The following is a 13,348-nucleotide window of genomic DNA, read 5'->3' on the forward strand; positions in this document are numbered from 1 at the left end:
TTGCATTGGTAAAACCATTGTGGCGTGAGTGTGATTTATTCCAGTCGATGACATTAGCATTAGCAGTACTAGCATCTCTCAACGTTTATCGCCGGTTTTAGTGTATTTAAAAACAAAGACGAAATAATGTGCTTCCAGTGTTTATGGATTTTGATAGATTAAGATTACACATATCATGCTTTTTCAATGCTCAAACAAATTCATGAACACCACAATTTTATTTATATTTGTATTTTTAACAGATCTTTTTCTTTTTTTTACAATCACTATATATGACAACAAAATAACCATCTAATAATATTTTACCGTTGTAATATATAATAGTTGCACATATACATTGCATTATATAAACTAATGTCGTAAGTCATCAAGATGTTTTTTTTACAATGGGTTTGAAGTAAATCAATTGTATATTGAACAGTTGTTTGTGCATGCTGTTGTCATGGTGATGCTGTGCAGTGGGCGTGTCCTTCTCTTCCATATATGGAGAAAAAACTCTCTATCCGTTCACGTTCTCTATGAAACTCAAATGTAGCATTCTGACTTGGTTTTGTCTTTAATAAAACATGTAACTTTCAATATAAAGACATTTTGAAAAAAAAAAAAGAGTGCTGTTGTTTTTATAAAGTCACTTTCATCTGGTTTAACCAGTGTGTTAAGACTGTATCCCATATCATGCATGTTAATAAAGCCAGATCTCAGTGATTTGACCTTGCTGAGGTCGTGATGGATCTGTGCTGTGATTGGCTGCTGCTGATGACATCACGTGTGTGGTACTACGGCTGTCACTGCGGAGATGATCAGTGACCTTATGAGCATCTGTGAGCATAAATAATACTGTACAAATACATCCTGCTAATGCTTTTAGTGCAGTTCTGTCTGTACAAAGACCGCAGGGTGTGTGTGTGTGTGTGTCTGTGTGTGTGCTCCATTGTGTGGGTTCATTGTTATTATTCTCAGTACGATGTTACGTAACAATCATCCTTACACTCCAGTGTTATTACATAACATCTGCTTCAGACACACACTGATCTGAATATGAAGGAGAACGAAATCACCTTTATATGCTTGAGACAAAATAAAAACCTTGTTTTTTTCTCTTTTAAACATGAAAATAAGACTTTAATAAGTTTTTCCAAAGTTTTTGAATATATAGTGATTTTTTTAATATATTGTTGGATATGAAATCATTCAGTTTATAATGTCATTCATTTTCTAAATATTTTAGAGATAAAGCAGAAGATCGTTTATTTTAGTTTATTTTTCAGAAACAAAAAAACGGTTCTGCTGAAAATTCAGACAGTTTCCAGTCACAAACAAAGAGTTTGAGTTGCTTTACAAACCTGGAAGACTTGGATTTATTTAATTGGGAACTGTGTCCTTTTGTATTACATTGCAATACTATCAGGAATGTCTTAAATTACGGATAACTTCCATCCATGTTTCCCAATAGACAGGATGGGCAATAACAAAATGATTAAAGGATTGCTGCATTTTTCTGCATTTAAGGTTCAATGATATTGTTAATGTAAGAGAAACCGACTAAGGAGCTAAACATTTCGATTTTAAACATTAAGGATGCTAGGTTTATATAAATCCTTCTTTGCAACACTTAATGTTTTCATTTGATAAACTGTATAAAGAAACCAAACGTACGTCAAAATGGTCCAATAAACCGTAGAAACCTCAAACCAAAACCAACTTGTCTTCAAATGAATGACTTCTGTACATTCAGCACTTTGTTAAACATTTTATTAGTCATTTCATCTTGCATATATTGCATTTATATTCATATAGTTATTTCTGAAAAAATAACTTCAGCACGTAAGAAACTAAACAAAAGATTTTGAACATAAGAAATATATACATATTCACGTCATAGTCGTATATATCTCTTAATTTGCTTTATAAATGCCGTAGATAACTCTTTTGAAAAAAACTCACAAAACAAAATAGAAAAATTGTAAATAAATTACAAACAAATGTAAAAATACACCCAGTCATAGCATTTAGACAGAAATCTAAACCCCGCCCACCCCCCAAATGAAACCAATGGAAATGAGAGAATAATCATGAAGCTGATGTTCACATTTCAAATATCAAGGAGGGACATCACAACAACAGTCTCACCCAAACATCTCACCAATTTTTTAATACAATCTTTAAACTACATTTCCAAGCTATAGTTCAAACATAATTGGCCATTAAAGGGCGAGTAAAGGACCTTTAGCATCTAGCATATAGCGTTTACTGTGAGGCATTACAGGAGTTTCCAAAGATCCGGTGCGTAAAGTGCAATGCTGCTGGACTGGACAGAAGGGAACGCTGAGGGGAAGTGATGTCACAAAGGAAGCCAGCATTGGCTTCTACCTTCAGGAAGATTCTAGAACGCCAGCCTCCATACTAGCTCAATAAAACGCTTCACAAAACACAGCCACTGCAGTCAGAATATATGAGGTAACATTCATAGTCCTAGAGTGGAGAATACAAAGTGCAATTTTCACTGTAGCATCACCACCATTTACGACCTTAGGAACATAAAAATAGCGTTAAATTCAACATACGTCTCTGTGCTGGCAAGCTATTCGGAGTGTCTCCACACCAATGACCTTTAATCTCGTGTCCTGTCCCATTCAAAGACAATCAGTGGTTAATCAAAACCTCCAATGGTTACCTTCACGCACTTCCTACTGGGAACCCAAGTGTGAAACCAATCAGACTTCAACAATCCTGCAATCAATCTTTCGGCCTGTTTGTCTTATGTGTCTGAACTAACGAGATCTGAGAGTATGAAAATATGCATCAATTCTCAATATGACTCACTAGGAATGGGTTTAAACACTTGCTGGTTTCATCAGGATATGACTTAATGTGTTCAAACTGAAAAGGAGAATCCTAAAGCTAAAGCAATGTAGTAGACGTGAGCTGCCTCTTAATCATCAGCTCAAGAGCACAAGACCCATGTCGGTTCAGAGAACATAAAATTACCATAAATAATCAATTATGACCACTGAGGTGTGACCGAACTGTTAACGTGGCTGTAATCTCCAGGGTGTCGTATTTCTCAACATAAACACCATCCAAAAATCCCTTTTAGACATCTAGAATCTTCTGTAAGAATATTAGCTTTTTCCCCAGAGTTGATTTTAAAAAGTAGCATTAATCAAAGCAGATTAGAGAGACAAATATTAGGGAAATAAAGTGACTCATTCGTGAAAACAACAAACGCAAAAACACCTGTGCAACAGGAGGTTGGTTACTCCAAGAGATATTCATAAAAAATAAACAACATCATGAAACCAGAAACAAATGAAGGGAAAATAATCACAAGTAACACTCAATTAGTAGTCATAATACTCTTGATTTATCATGGTGGTAGTTAATGATTTATGGAGGGAAGAAAAAAAATGTCCTCGAGTAAAGCGTTTCAGCACTGGGATCTCTTCAGCTCTGAGACTTTAATTGGCCAGTACCACAGGTTGGAAGGCCTGGCTGGAGTACTGCAGGTTGTATCCGAGTCCTTCCACAAATGGAGGTTTATCTATGAAGGAAATCCCACTGTTGCCTCCAATGATTCCCACAGCCTGTCCTGGTTGTGGACTGGAGAATGGATCAAAGGAGGCTTGTGGGTGTGGAGCCTGGAATGGTGCCATTGATGGACCTTCAACATCAAAGTAGAGGGGCCTCTGGGAAGCGGGAAACACAAACTCTTTGGCATTAGGAGACAATTGGCTTGGGATGGGTCCAGCTAGAGAGTGCATGGAGAGGGAAAGGGGTTTGTGCTTGACCAGCCCCGGTGGGGAGATGGTGCTTGGGGAGCACGTGATCATCCTCTGTTGCGGACCTGTGACAACACCAGAACCGGAGGCAACTCCAAGGTTCCCACACTTCATCTTAGTGGAGCCAAATTTGGTAGCGGCGAAGCTGGCTGTGGTGAAGGTGATCGGCTGAGGTATGGGCCGCGAGTTGGGTGTAGAGTACAAAAGGCTGCTGCCAGGTGGTGAGGGGGTAGATGTGTTGGAGGAATGAGTGCTGGGATTGGTGGGAGTGCTGGGAGCGGCGTAACCGAACAGTCCCGGGCAAGATGAGGTAGAAAGGGGAGCTGGCGAACTGGAGTGTGACTGTAGCATAACTGGCGACACCTGGCCACCGATGGGAACAAACACCTGAGCCTCTGGGTTAAAGCCCAGACTCCTGACATCCTCGAACTCCACATCTCCTTTGAGAGCAACGTCGGACCTTTCGGCGTCACCCCCTAAACCTGGGAGATCCTCCGTATAGAGGACTTTCACAGCACCCTTCTCCCCAATCTGGTAGGACACCTCGTAAGGATCGATCCAAATACTGAGCTCGGGGGGAACATTGGCATGGACCTCCTCTGTGTCCAGACCGCTCCTCCTGGCTGCCAGCTCCACCACAGGGTCCCTGGGAGCTCCCAGATGCAGGCAGCGGAAGGCAGAACCTCGTAAAGGAGCTTCAGGGTACCAATGCCCTTCAAAGCGGGACACCAGGATACGCTCCAACTCCTCACCAAACAGATCCGCCCTACGGCGCGGGAGCTTGTTGTACAAGTAGGACACGATGAAGTTCAACGCAACTTTAACTTCCAGATGCATGATGAATTTGATTATGTCTTGAAAGTTCCTTCAGTTATAGAAATTTATGGCTGTCCTATCATCTCTTGCATATATCCAGGTGAAAGCCTTTAGTCTTGACCTTAAACGTCAATTTAAAAGCAAGGGCCTCTGATTTTGGATTATTGTTCAGAATTTGCTTAAAAGTGATTGTCAGAGATCAGTTGATCTTTAAAAATCTTCACCCTGAAGCACTGATGTATGAAGACTGGACAGCAGCTTTCTAAGATCCGGTTTCGTCAAAGCCTCTAGAAAGACAAAGACACACCAGTTAAACATGATATTAATACACAGTATGACTGTAGATGCTGAGGCCAAGGTACCAATCTGTGATTATCTTAATGAAATCCCTCATTTGTTCCTCTGGCTAAAGCACTTAGTATAACGTGCAAAGAGAGGAACCTTTGCCCCCAAATGCACCCATCCACTCACACTAGCTCAAAGAAACACTAAGAGGGAATGTTCTACAAAGAGATATTACTTCAAGCTCAGGGAATATCATTTTTGTCCCAATAGTGGAATCTCATCACTTTTGACTGTGCCAGAGTATACACTTTACAAACAAACCACTGGTTTGTGGTTTATAATTTACCTGCACCTTAAATGACATACACTTACTGTAATACATTCTACCTAAATTAGCTAAAAATTAAACCATCTGAGGGGAAACCCTGTAAACTGCTGATAAAATGGTGCTGTTGAAGGCATGAGTTAAAAACTACAACTCCCGGCATGCACCACGCCGCCGCCTTTGACGTCATCACCGTGCGTGTAAATGTTGATGTGACGCCTCCGCATCTTCAAAACACTGATAAGCTCATTTAAAGCCCGTTTTATAAATGCACCGCCCTTGTTGGATTTCTAACAGAGGCGGATCCACGATGAGCTGTAGCACATTTGAGGACAGTAACCGCTGGTAAATGTCATGAAACGGATCATTCTTCAGAAAAGAGACGCGTTAAGTAGTGCCCTTAAATACCAGCACTGTTATTTCATAATAATAAAAAAAACTATTAAAATCAAAACGCGGTTTAGATATATGGGCATATGTTAAGTGATTCTATGTTTTCCTTCTGCAGTTATCTTATTTAAAATGCATGACATTTTTAGAAATAAATATAATCTCAGTTCGAGGTTTCATGCTGTCATTTAATACGCGTTGGAATTATTAATTGATAAACTAAACGAGAAGTGTCCACCTAAAAAAAATAATAATAATAAATAAATAAAAATAATAATGTCGTGTTTTCAATGTCACTCAATGTCAGAGTTTGACCGAGTGCCAGAACATAAACAGCGACTGACAGAATATTATTCCTAAACCATTATCCACAAGCCTAGATGTTTGTTTACACCCCCATCAGATAACACACCCAGGGGGTTCACATCACCTCCAAAAATGACACCAGCTTCATCAAAACACCAAACAAATAGTTCCCTCTCGACTTTATAATGTTCAATGTAGACTACACAATTGAACCAAACACTGTTATCTAACACAACACACTTAAACATGATTATAATAGTGCTGATGACAACACAAACAAATGAAGCAGATGATGGGGGTTCCCTCAAAGAAACTTACTTTTATTTTAAAATAACTTAACTTACGGTTTTCCAGTTAACACACACAAAATTGCATTAGAACAGCGTGTTCCATGAAGTGATGTCTGACATGACTGATATGAAATGAGCTTATAAATGTCCAGCAGCTGTTAGCCGCTGACAGCAGAGGAATAATCAGCTTTAGCAAACCTTTGGCCTGTTATAGTCTCCTCAGAACACCATTAAAGACAAGGACATCTGTGCAAACACACATTCAGCAAGATCTCACACAGGGTTACACGCAAATACCGCACATATCATCAAGTAGAGTCATAATATTGTGTCTTTAGATGTTACTTCTTGACAATCTAAAATTAACAAATCATTCCAAAAAATAATAAATAATATTAATAAAAACAAAGACTGAATATGTAGCTACGTTCAACATCAAGTCCAGCACCAATCAATTCTACTGTCACTGATGAAAACAGTCGGTAATTTAAATAGAAATGAATCAAGTAACGTTACTTACTGATAAAAAGCTCTTGTTTATATCCTGCGCATATTTTCTCCATTAATTACACAGATATCAGAAATTATTCGTGCTTGAGGCTTTGAAGAAATCCTTCACAAAGAATCGCTGCCTTGTGTCATGTTTTGATTCAAACGCACTTGTGTTTTGCTTAATTTTAGGTTTAATTTATCTCATGTCACGGCGTGACGCTCCCCTGCTCGCGTGCGCGTCCGTGGAAACTTCGGTTTGACAGCCTCGCGCATTTATATCGCTCCGCCCTGCGCTATGACGTGTATTCAGCTGGAACTACTTACTGATTAGATCTTGCGCAATAATTTAACCCACCAAGATGAGTGAGAGGTCACTAGTTTGTTAAGACGCTCTAAAGCTCATTTATATTTATTGAGTATTATATATATATATATATATATATATATATATATATATATATATATATATATATATATATATATATATATATATATATATATATATACTTGATTTTGCAGGCGAATAAATCAGTGTTTATTTTAAATATTTTAGTTGTTTAGGTGTTTTATTATCCATAATGTTAAAATCATGCTTATATGGCATTTTATTTTATATTTATAAGACGTTTATTTCTCTTCGTCTGTAATTAATCAGGCGAGGCTGTGCTGCAGAAGGCTAAAAATAAAAGATGTCATAGCAACAGTGCAGTCATTGGCTGGCGCGAGCTGGGTGAAGTCGATTCGGCGCGTGACAACGGGCATGATGGGAATTGGAGTTTCTAGACAACACATCGAAGCAATGAGAGCTTACGGTATATATTTTTTTCATTCATTCATTTAATTTTTTTATTCTTATTAAAGTTTTATGAAATTAAAAACAAATTAAAAGTAACTTGACGTCAACCTAAAGACAACCCAAACAATAATAATTATAGATCCAAAGAAAATTAGTAATACTAATTACTAATACTAGGTATTACTAATACATTACTACTACAAAACAATTAGTAATTAGTAGTATATATATATATATATATATATATATATATATATAATTTAGGAATATGTTTTAGGAATTTATTATTTGTTAAAATGTCAGATATGTGGTTTACCATCAACATGACACATCCGATATTACGTCTCTTCATTTTTACTGGGCCATAAGATAGTGTGTCCCATCTAAACATCTTATTTCGGTCCTAATGTTCACATGCTTGCTAAAATATATCTGTTGTACAATTGACATTTGAATGGCTTTTATATGCATGAGCTGCACTCAACTAAGTGTCTCAACATTTACACAGTCTCTGATTTATTTCTGACAGCCTAACCTGTTCCTGAACATTGAATCTCTCTCCTCTTTGAGGTTAGGTTTGAGGAACGTCAGTGGACAGCAGGAATGTAAACAAGCATAGAGGCAAGGCATTAAACTATTACACTTATCAAATATCAGTCACAATATCTTAAAAATCTTAAATATTATGATGAAATCTCTTTATCAGACTAAATTTTATGAACAATTTTTCATTTATATTTTTGATATTTAATATCAGTCTTAGAAGTAAAACCACCTCAATAAAACATAAGAAACAAGAATTAAGGGCATAGGAGAGGATTCATATATTTTTGTTTGAAGTGTGTCTCAGGTGTCATAAAAATGTTTTTCTGATAAATGTAGAAACACACATTAGATTTTAGTCATTATTCTTTGAACTGAGCACTAAACACTGAATTTGAACATATTAATTATGTAATACATTAATATCAAGTAAATATTAATAAAACTTTTTTGCAAGTGTCACAATCCTTATTAGGTACTGACATTATTTGGAACTTGATCGACACAAAACAATTATGCATGAATGATGAATTATCAATCTGACATTAGTATAACATCTTTGATTTAATTTTTTTACATCTTTGTGAGTATATATATATATATATATATATATATATATATATATATATATATATATATATATACATACACACACAAACACACACATAAACGGAAAATATATATTTTATATTTTAATGTAAGATTAATTAATATTAGTTCATTAATATTAGTTTATATGATTTATTTTGCAAGTGTTTATTTTATTTATTTCATTTTATTTTTTGCAATGAATGGCAACATTTACAAACATAAAAGACAATAAAAAAATTATAAAAAAAGTAGAAATTATTTTACGAAAATAAAGCGTATTATGTATTTTTATGTAAGTATTACAGCACAAATAGTCCTGCAAGCAATTTGGCTTTTAATTCTTAAAACAAAATTTAAACGTGTCCACATCACGTGATGTCAGTGCCGTAAAGCGCCAGAGGCTGTCGTGATTCAGCCCATGTGTGTAGCTGTTGTCACTCGGTGAGCTCGAATCATGAGAGATTATGGGTTATTAATAATGTAAATGTATGAACCGGAGCAGCTGGATAACATCTGTCTGCACACAAACACGGGCTGCTGAGGCTTCAGGTGTAAGGAGGGGTAATATGACAGAAAACCCGCAGCAACTTCTCATCCCAGAGCCTGAAAGAGTGACAGATTCATAGATCAGAAGCTGATAGATGTGATGCGCGCGGTCTTTATAATATCTCGGGTGTGCAGCAGCTCGCAGCGCGTCCTTTAGTCCGGTTTCCTCGTGTTGAGAGCTCGGCTCGGGTCTGGTTCTGGTTCTGGTTCTGGTTCTGGTTCAGGATGTTCGTGCTGGTGGAGATGGTGGACACGGTCCGGATCCCGCCCTGGAGCTTTCATCGGCAGCTGAACGAAGCGATCGCAGAAGAACTCAACAAGAAACTCGCCAACAAGGTGAGCAGAGACCCAGACATCAACATCCACACATTTAATTATAAAACTTTACAGGAGTGTCTTCTGCTCATCAAGGCTGGATTTATCTGATTAAAAAAAATATTGTGTGAAATATTATTACGATGTAAAATTTCATTTTATTTGAACATACATTAAAATCTAATTAATTTCTGTGATTTTTCAGCATCATTCCTCCAGTTTTCAGTGTCACGTGATCTTCAGAAATCATTCTAATATGCCGATATACTATCAGTGTTGAAACTGTTGTGCTGCTAAGTGATTTTTTTTTCTTTTTGGAAACTGTGATACTTTTTTTCAAGATTATTTGATGAATAAAAGGTTAAAAAGAGAATGTGTATAAAATATACATATTTTTTAACAATATACGCTACTGTTCAAAAGTTTGGGGTCAGTAAATTTTTTTTTTTTCCTTTTTAATAAATTACAACTTTTGTTCAATAAGGATGTGGCAGCACGACTGTTGCCGACATTGATAACTCTAATAACAAATCAAATAAATGCAGCCTTGTTGAGCAGAAGATGCTTAGAGTCATTCTCAAAGACATTCAGGTCTTATAACCCATCGAGCCCGTCTAACGCCTCCATCCCTCCATCTCTCCGTCTGCAGGTGGTGTATAAGGTGGGGTTGTGTGTCTGTCTGTATGACATTACTAAACTGGAGGACTCCTTCATCTTTCCTGGAGACGGAGCGTCTCATACTAAAGGTGCTGAGCTCTTACGTCTCTGTGCCTCACCGCAATTACTCCACCAAACCTCATTCTCTCTCTCTCTCTCTGTGTGTGTGTGTGTGTGTGTCTCTCTCACTCTCTCTCTCTCTCTCTCTCTCTCTCTCTCTCCTGCAGTTCACTTTCGATACGTGGTCTTCCACCCGTTCCTGGATGAGATCCTGGTTGGGAAGATTAAGGGCTGCAGTGCTGAAGGTGTTCATGGTGAGAAAGGACACCAACAAACAAAAAACTGAAGTTATCTTCATGTGTTCTTCAGTGTTAACTAAAACCATAACCATAAAAAAAAAAGGTCATAACTTGAAATAAAATAAAATGTTAACTGAAGTAAAATGTATTAAAAAAATTCAGCTAGTTGCCAACATTCTCATTTTCATTTCAAACAAAAAGTAAAAAAAATCTACATATAAGATGTTACCGAAAATAAATATTAATTATACACTTAAACATTTTATTTCAGCTAGTTGAGAAAACATTTTATAATGTCGAAAAGACAATAAAGTCGAAATGTTTCAAGGATAAAGTCAAAATGTTTCGAGAACAAAGCCGAATATGAAAGCCGTTTGGAAATCAAAAATGAAAAGATCATTGGAAAACGATTGAATTGGCGAATAATGTGTGTGTGTGTGTGTGTGTGTGTGTGTCGTCTCCACAGTGAGCCTCGGATTGTTCGATGACATCATCATCCCACCGGAGTCACTACAGCAGCCGGCTAAATTGTATCCTGAACGATCACGTCTGCAAACACATTCACATTAAACTCTTATTAGTTTATGTGTAGCATCATCTCCCAGCATGCTCTGTTCCTTGACGGCTGTGCTAGCGACGAGGCGGAGCAGGTGTGGGTGTGGGAGTACGAGACAGACGAGGGCGCTCACGACCTCTTCATGGACCAGGGCGAGGAGATCCGCTTCCGGGTGGTGGACGAGGTCTTCATCGACACCTCACCCACCGGTCCCAGCACAGAGAAGGATGCTGCGAGCGCAGACACAGCGCCACCTGCAGGAGCGGAGGACAGCGCGCAGCAGAAAGAGGCTCCCTACACACTCATCGTGAGGATATTAGACCTTTAATACGATCGCTGTTATGAGTGTAGAACCTGTTCCATCCACAAACATCTCTTGTTTTCTCCTGCAGGGATCTGTAAGTGAACCAGGGCTGGGTCTTCTCTCCTGGTGGAACGGTTAACAATATCTTTGTGTCATAAACACCAGCTGAAACTTCTCATACGACTGCATTAACTTAAGTTCTGTGGACCAATCAGTGAGCAGCTGATGCCGACCAATGGAGGACGCATTTTTTTGGAGGATTGTGATATTTTGGGTATAATTAAAGACTTGCTGTGTCCTACAGAATTTACTTTATAGAAAAAAAAGTGTTTAGCAAATGATATTTTTTTTCTCACTCTGAATGAAATATTTTTGTGTGATCATTTATATATGGTTTTTGGATATTTTTTTATTTCCTTCAGGCTGCCTGTTAAGGCACAATAATGGAATAAATAAAATAAAATAAAAATGTTTAAATTGTACTGACTAAAGTCTTATTTATATACATTTTGTTAAATGCATGTCATGTTGTATTTAAATTTCATATTGATGGAGTATTCTAATTTATAAGACTGCTAAATTTGTTTTCTTTTTATTTTCTCCAGTTACTGTATTTTGCAGTAATATAATTTATATATATTTACAATGACTTATACTGTGCATTAGTAGACCATTAGTATTTTCACCAACAAAAAAAGGTTTTCAGCCAGTTATTTCAATATTTTGCTGTAGTGTTCTGGGGATATAGAGGTTTACATTGACATAATGCATGCATCATTTCAGAAACATTTGTATTAATTTTTTTTATGTCTTTTTATCTCAGCTGTCTCCACATTGTTGTAATAGCCATTGTGCCAATGTCAGCATGTTTATTATATTTCCTGTAAAGTACTAGACACTACCTGCATGTGTTGTCAGCTGACAGCTGTTTTCAGAATCTCATATGGCACGAGACGGAACGACTTTAGTGCATCATCGTCGTGAGGATGCGCGAACAGACGCGTCGGTTCTCCCGGTAAGAGTGTGTGAACGGGGATCTCCTCCGACACATGGGCTCCTCATCTAATATAACGGTGATCCACGGGACGGGACGGAAGCGTCTGCCAGCTCCAGACAGTACATTTCTGCTCTTAGTCCATTTATTTGGGCGTTTGTCTTTATTTATTTTGCTGTATTTAATACTCCCGTGATGTGTGTACTATAGATAACCGTGCATATAATCTAATAACAGACATAGAATAATTAAACTGAGTGCTTGTTTATTTTAGGCGTGATCCCACCCTGTCGCCCACCTTTAGTTTATGTCCGGTGTCCTGACATTTTATCCTACCCTGTCAGATTTTCCTACGCGGGTTTACTGCGCACGCGCACATCAATATCGCGTCCTTTGTCTCATGCTAAACAACGATATTTAATGTATCTGCATTACTGTAAGGGTAGGTTTAGGGTTGGGGTAGGTGTAGACTTTAATAAAAACGCAATCTAATTGGTAGAAAATAATATTTATTGTTGGTTTCCTGTAACTGTATCCCTTCTAGCTACAACCGCGAATATAACACATAATTACTGTATTTGCAGTACTGTAAGGGTATGATTAGGGTTGTGGTAGGTGTAGACGTTAATAAACCATAACTTTACAGTAGAATTTTCGTTGTGGAATTGTACTACCCACTGTTTTGGTGGGAGGTAGGAAAATCTGACAGCGTAGGACAAATCGACAGAACACCGGCCGTGTTTCAAACTTTAGCGCGCCCTAAACAACAGTTATTTCAAGCGCATTATTGTGCTGGTTCTCAAAATAATCGCATAATATGATGATAACGCCTCCACAGACGCTGTGTAGTCATCTGACGAGACTTCGGGGCACTGCCTGCCCTCCGTCCGGCGGCTCTGACGTCACGAGGCCAGATTTCACGTCACACACTTGCGCGCGAACCCTACAGAGACTGTAACCAGTCTGATCTCTTTAAGCTCTCGTGGAAGACAAAGCATGCTTTCGTGCCGTCTTGAATATAAACTCTCTCTCTCACACACACACACACACTGTGAGAAAGATGA

At 37.8% G+C, this 13,348-nt stretch overlaps 2 protein-coding genes across 3 annotated transcripts; one reads left to right on the forward strand and one right to left on the reverse strand.

Annotated features, from left to right (window-relative positions):
* Nucleotides 1–1,730: 1,730 nt before the first annotated feature.
* On the reverse strand, nucleotides 1,731–6,925 carry LOC113048670 (protein Tob2-like). 2 transcript variants are annotated; one of them, XM_026210531.1, is made up of 3 exons: nucleotides 6,712–6,925; nucleotides 6,390–6,437; nucleotides 1,731–4,882 (listed from the first exon to the last, which is right to left on the reverse strand). In XM_026210531.1, exon 3 carries the CDS (start codon nucleotides 4,614–4,616, stop codon nucleotides 3,459–3,461), a length of 1,158 nt encoding a protein of 385 aa, XP_026066316.1. In that variant the 5' UTR covers nucleotides 4,617–4,882; nucleotides 6,390–6,437; nucleotides 6,712–6,925; the 3' UTR covers nucleotides 1,731–3,458. The 2 variants fall into 2 exon arrangements, with proteins under 2 accessions (XP_026066316.1, XP_026066311.1); XM_026210526.1 differs by lacking the exon at nucleotides 6,390–6,437.
* Nucleotides 6,926–8,971: 2,046 nt separating this feature from the next.
* On the forward strand, nucleotides 8,972–11,772 carry LOC113048684 (DNA-directed RNA polymerase III subunit RPC8-like). The gene is made up of 6 exons (XM_026210536.1): nucleotides 8,972–9,495; nucleotides 10,124–10,220; nucleotides 10,359–10,445; nucleotides 10,897–10,960; nucleotides 11,065–11,293; nucleotides 11,379–11,772. Exons 1-6 carry the CDS (start codon nucleotides 9,385–9,387, stop codon nucleotides 11,427–11,429), a joined length of 639 nt encoding a protein of 212 aa, XP_026066321.1. The 5' UTR covers nucleotides 8,972–9,384; the 3' UTR covers nucleotides 11,430–11,772.
* The last annotated feature ends 1,576 nt before the right edge of the window (nucleotides 11,773–13,348 follow it).

Source organism: Carassius auratus, chromosome 3 (genome assembly GCF_003368295.1).
Source record: "Carassius auratus strain Wakin chromosome 3, ASM336829v1, whole genome shotgun sequence".
Classification (NCBI taxonomy): Eukaryota; Metazoa; Chordata; class Actinopteri; order Cypriniformes; family Cyprinidae; genus Carassius; species Carassius auratus.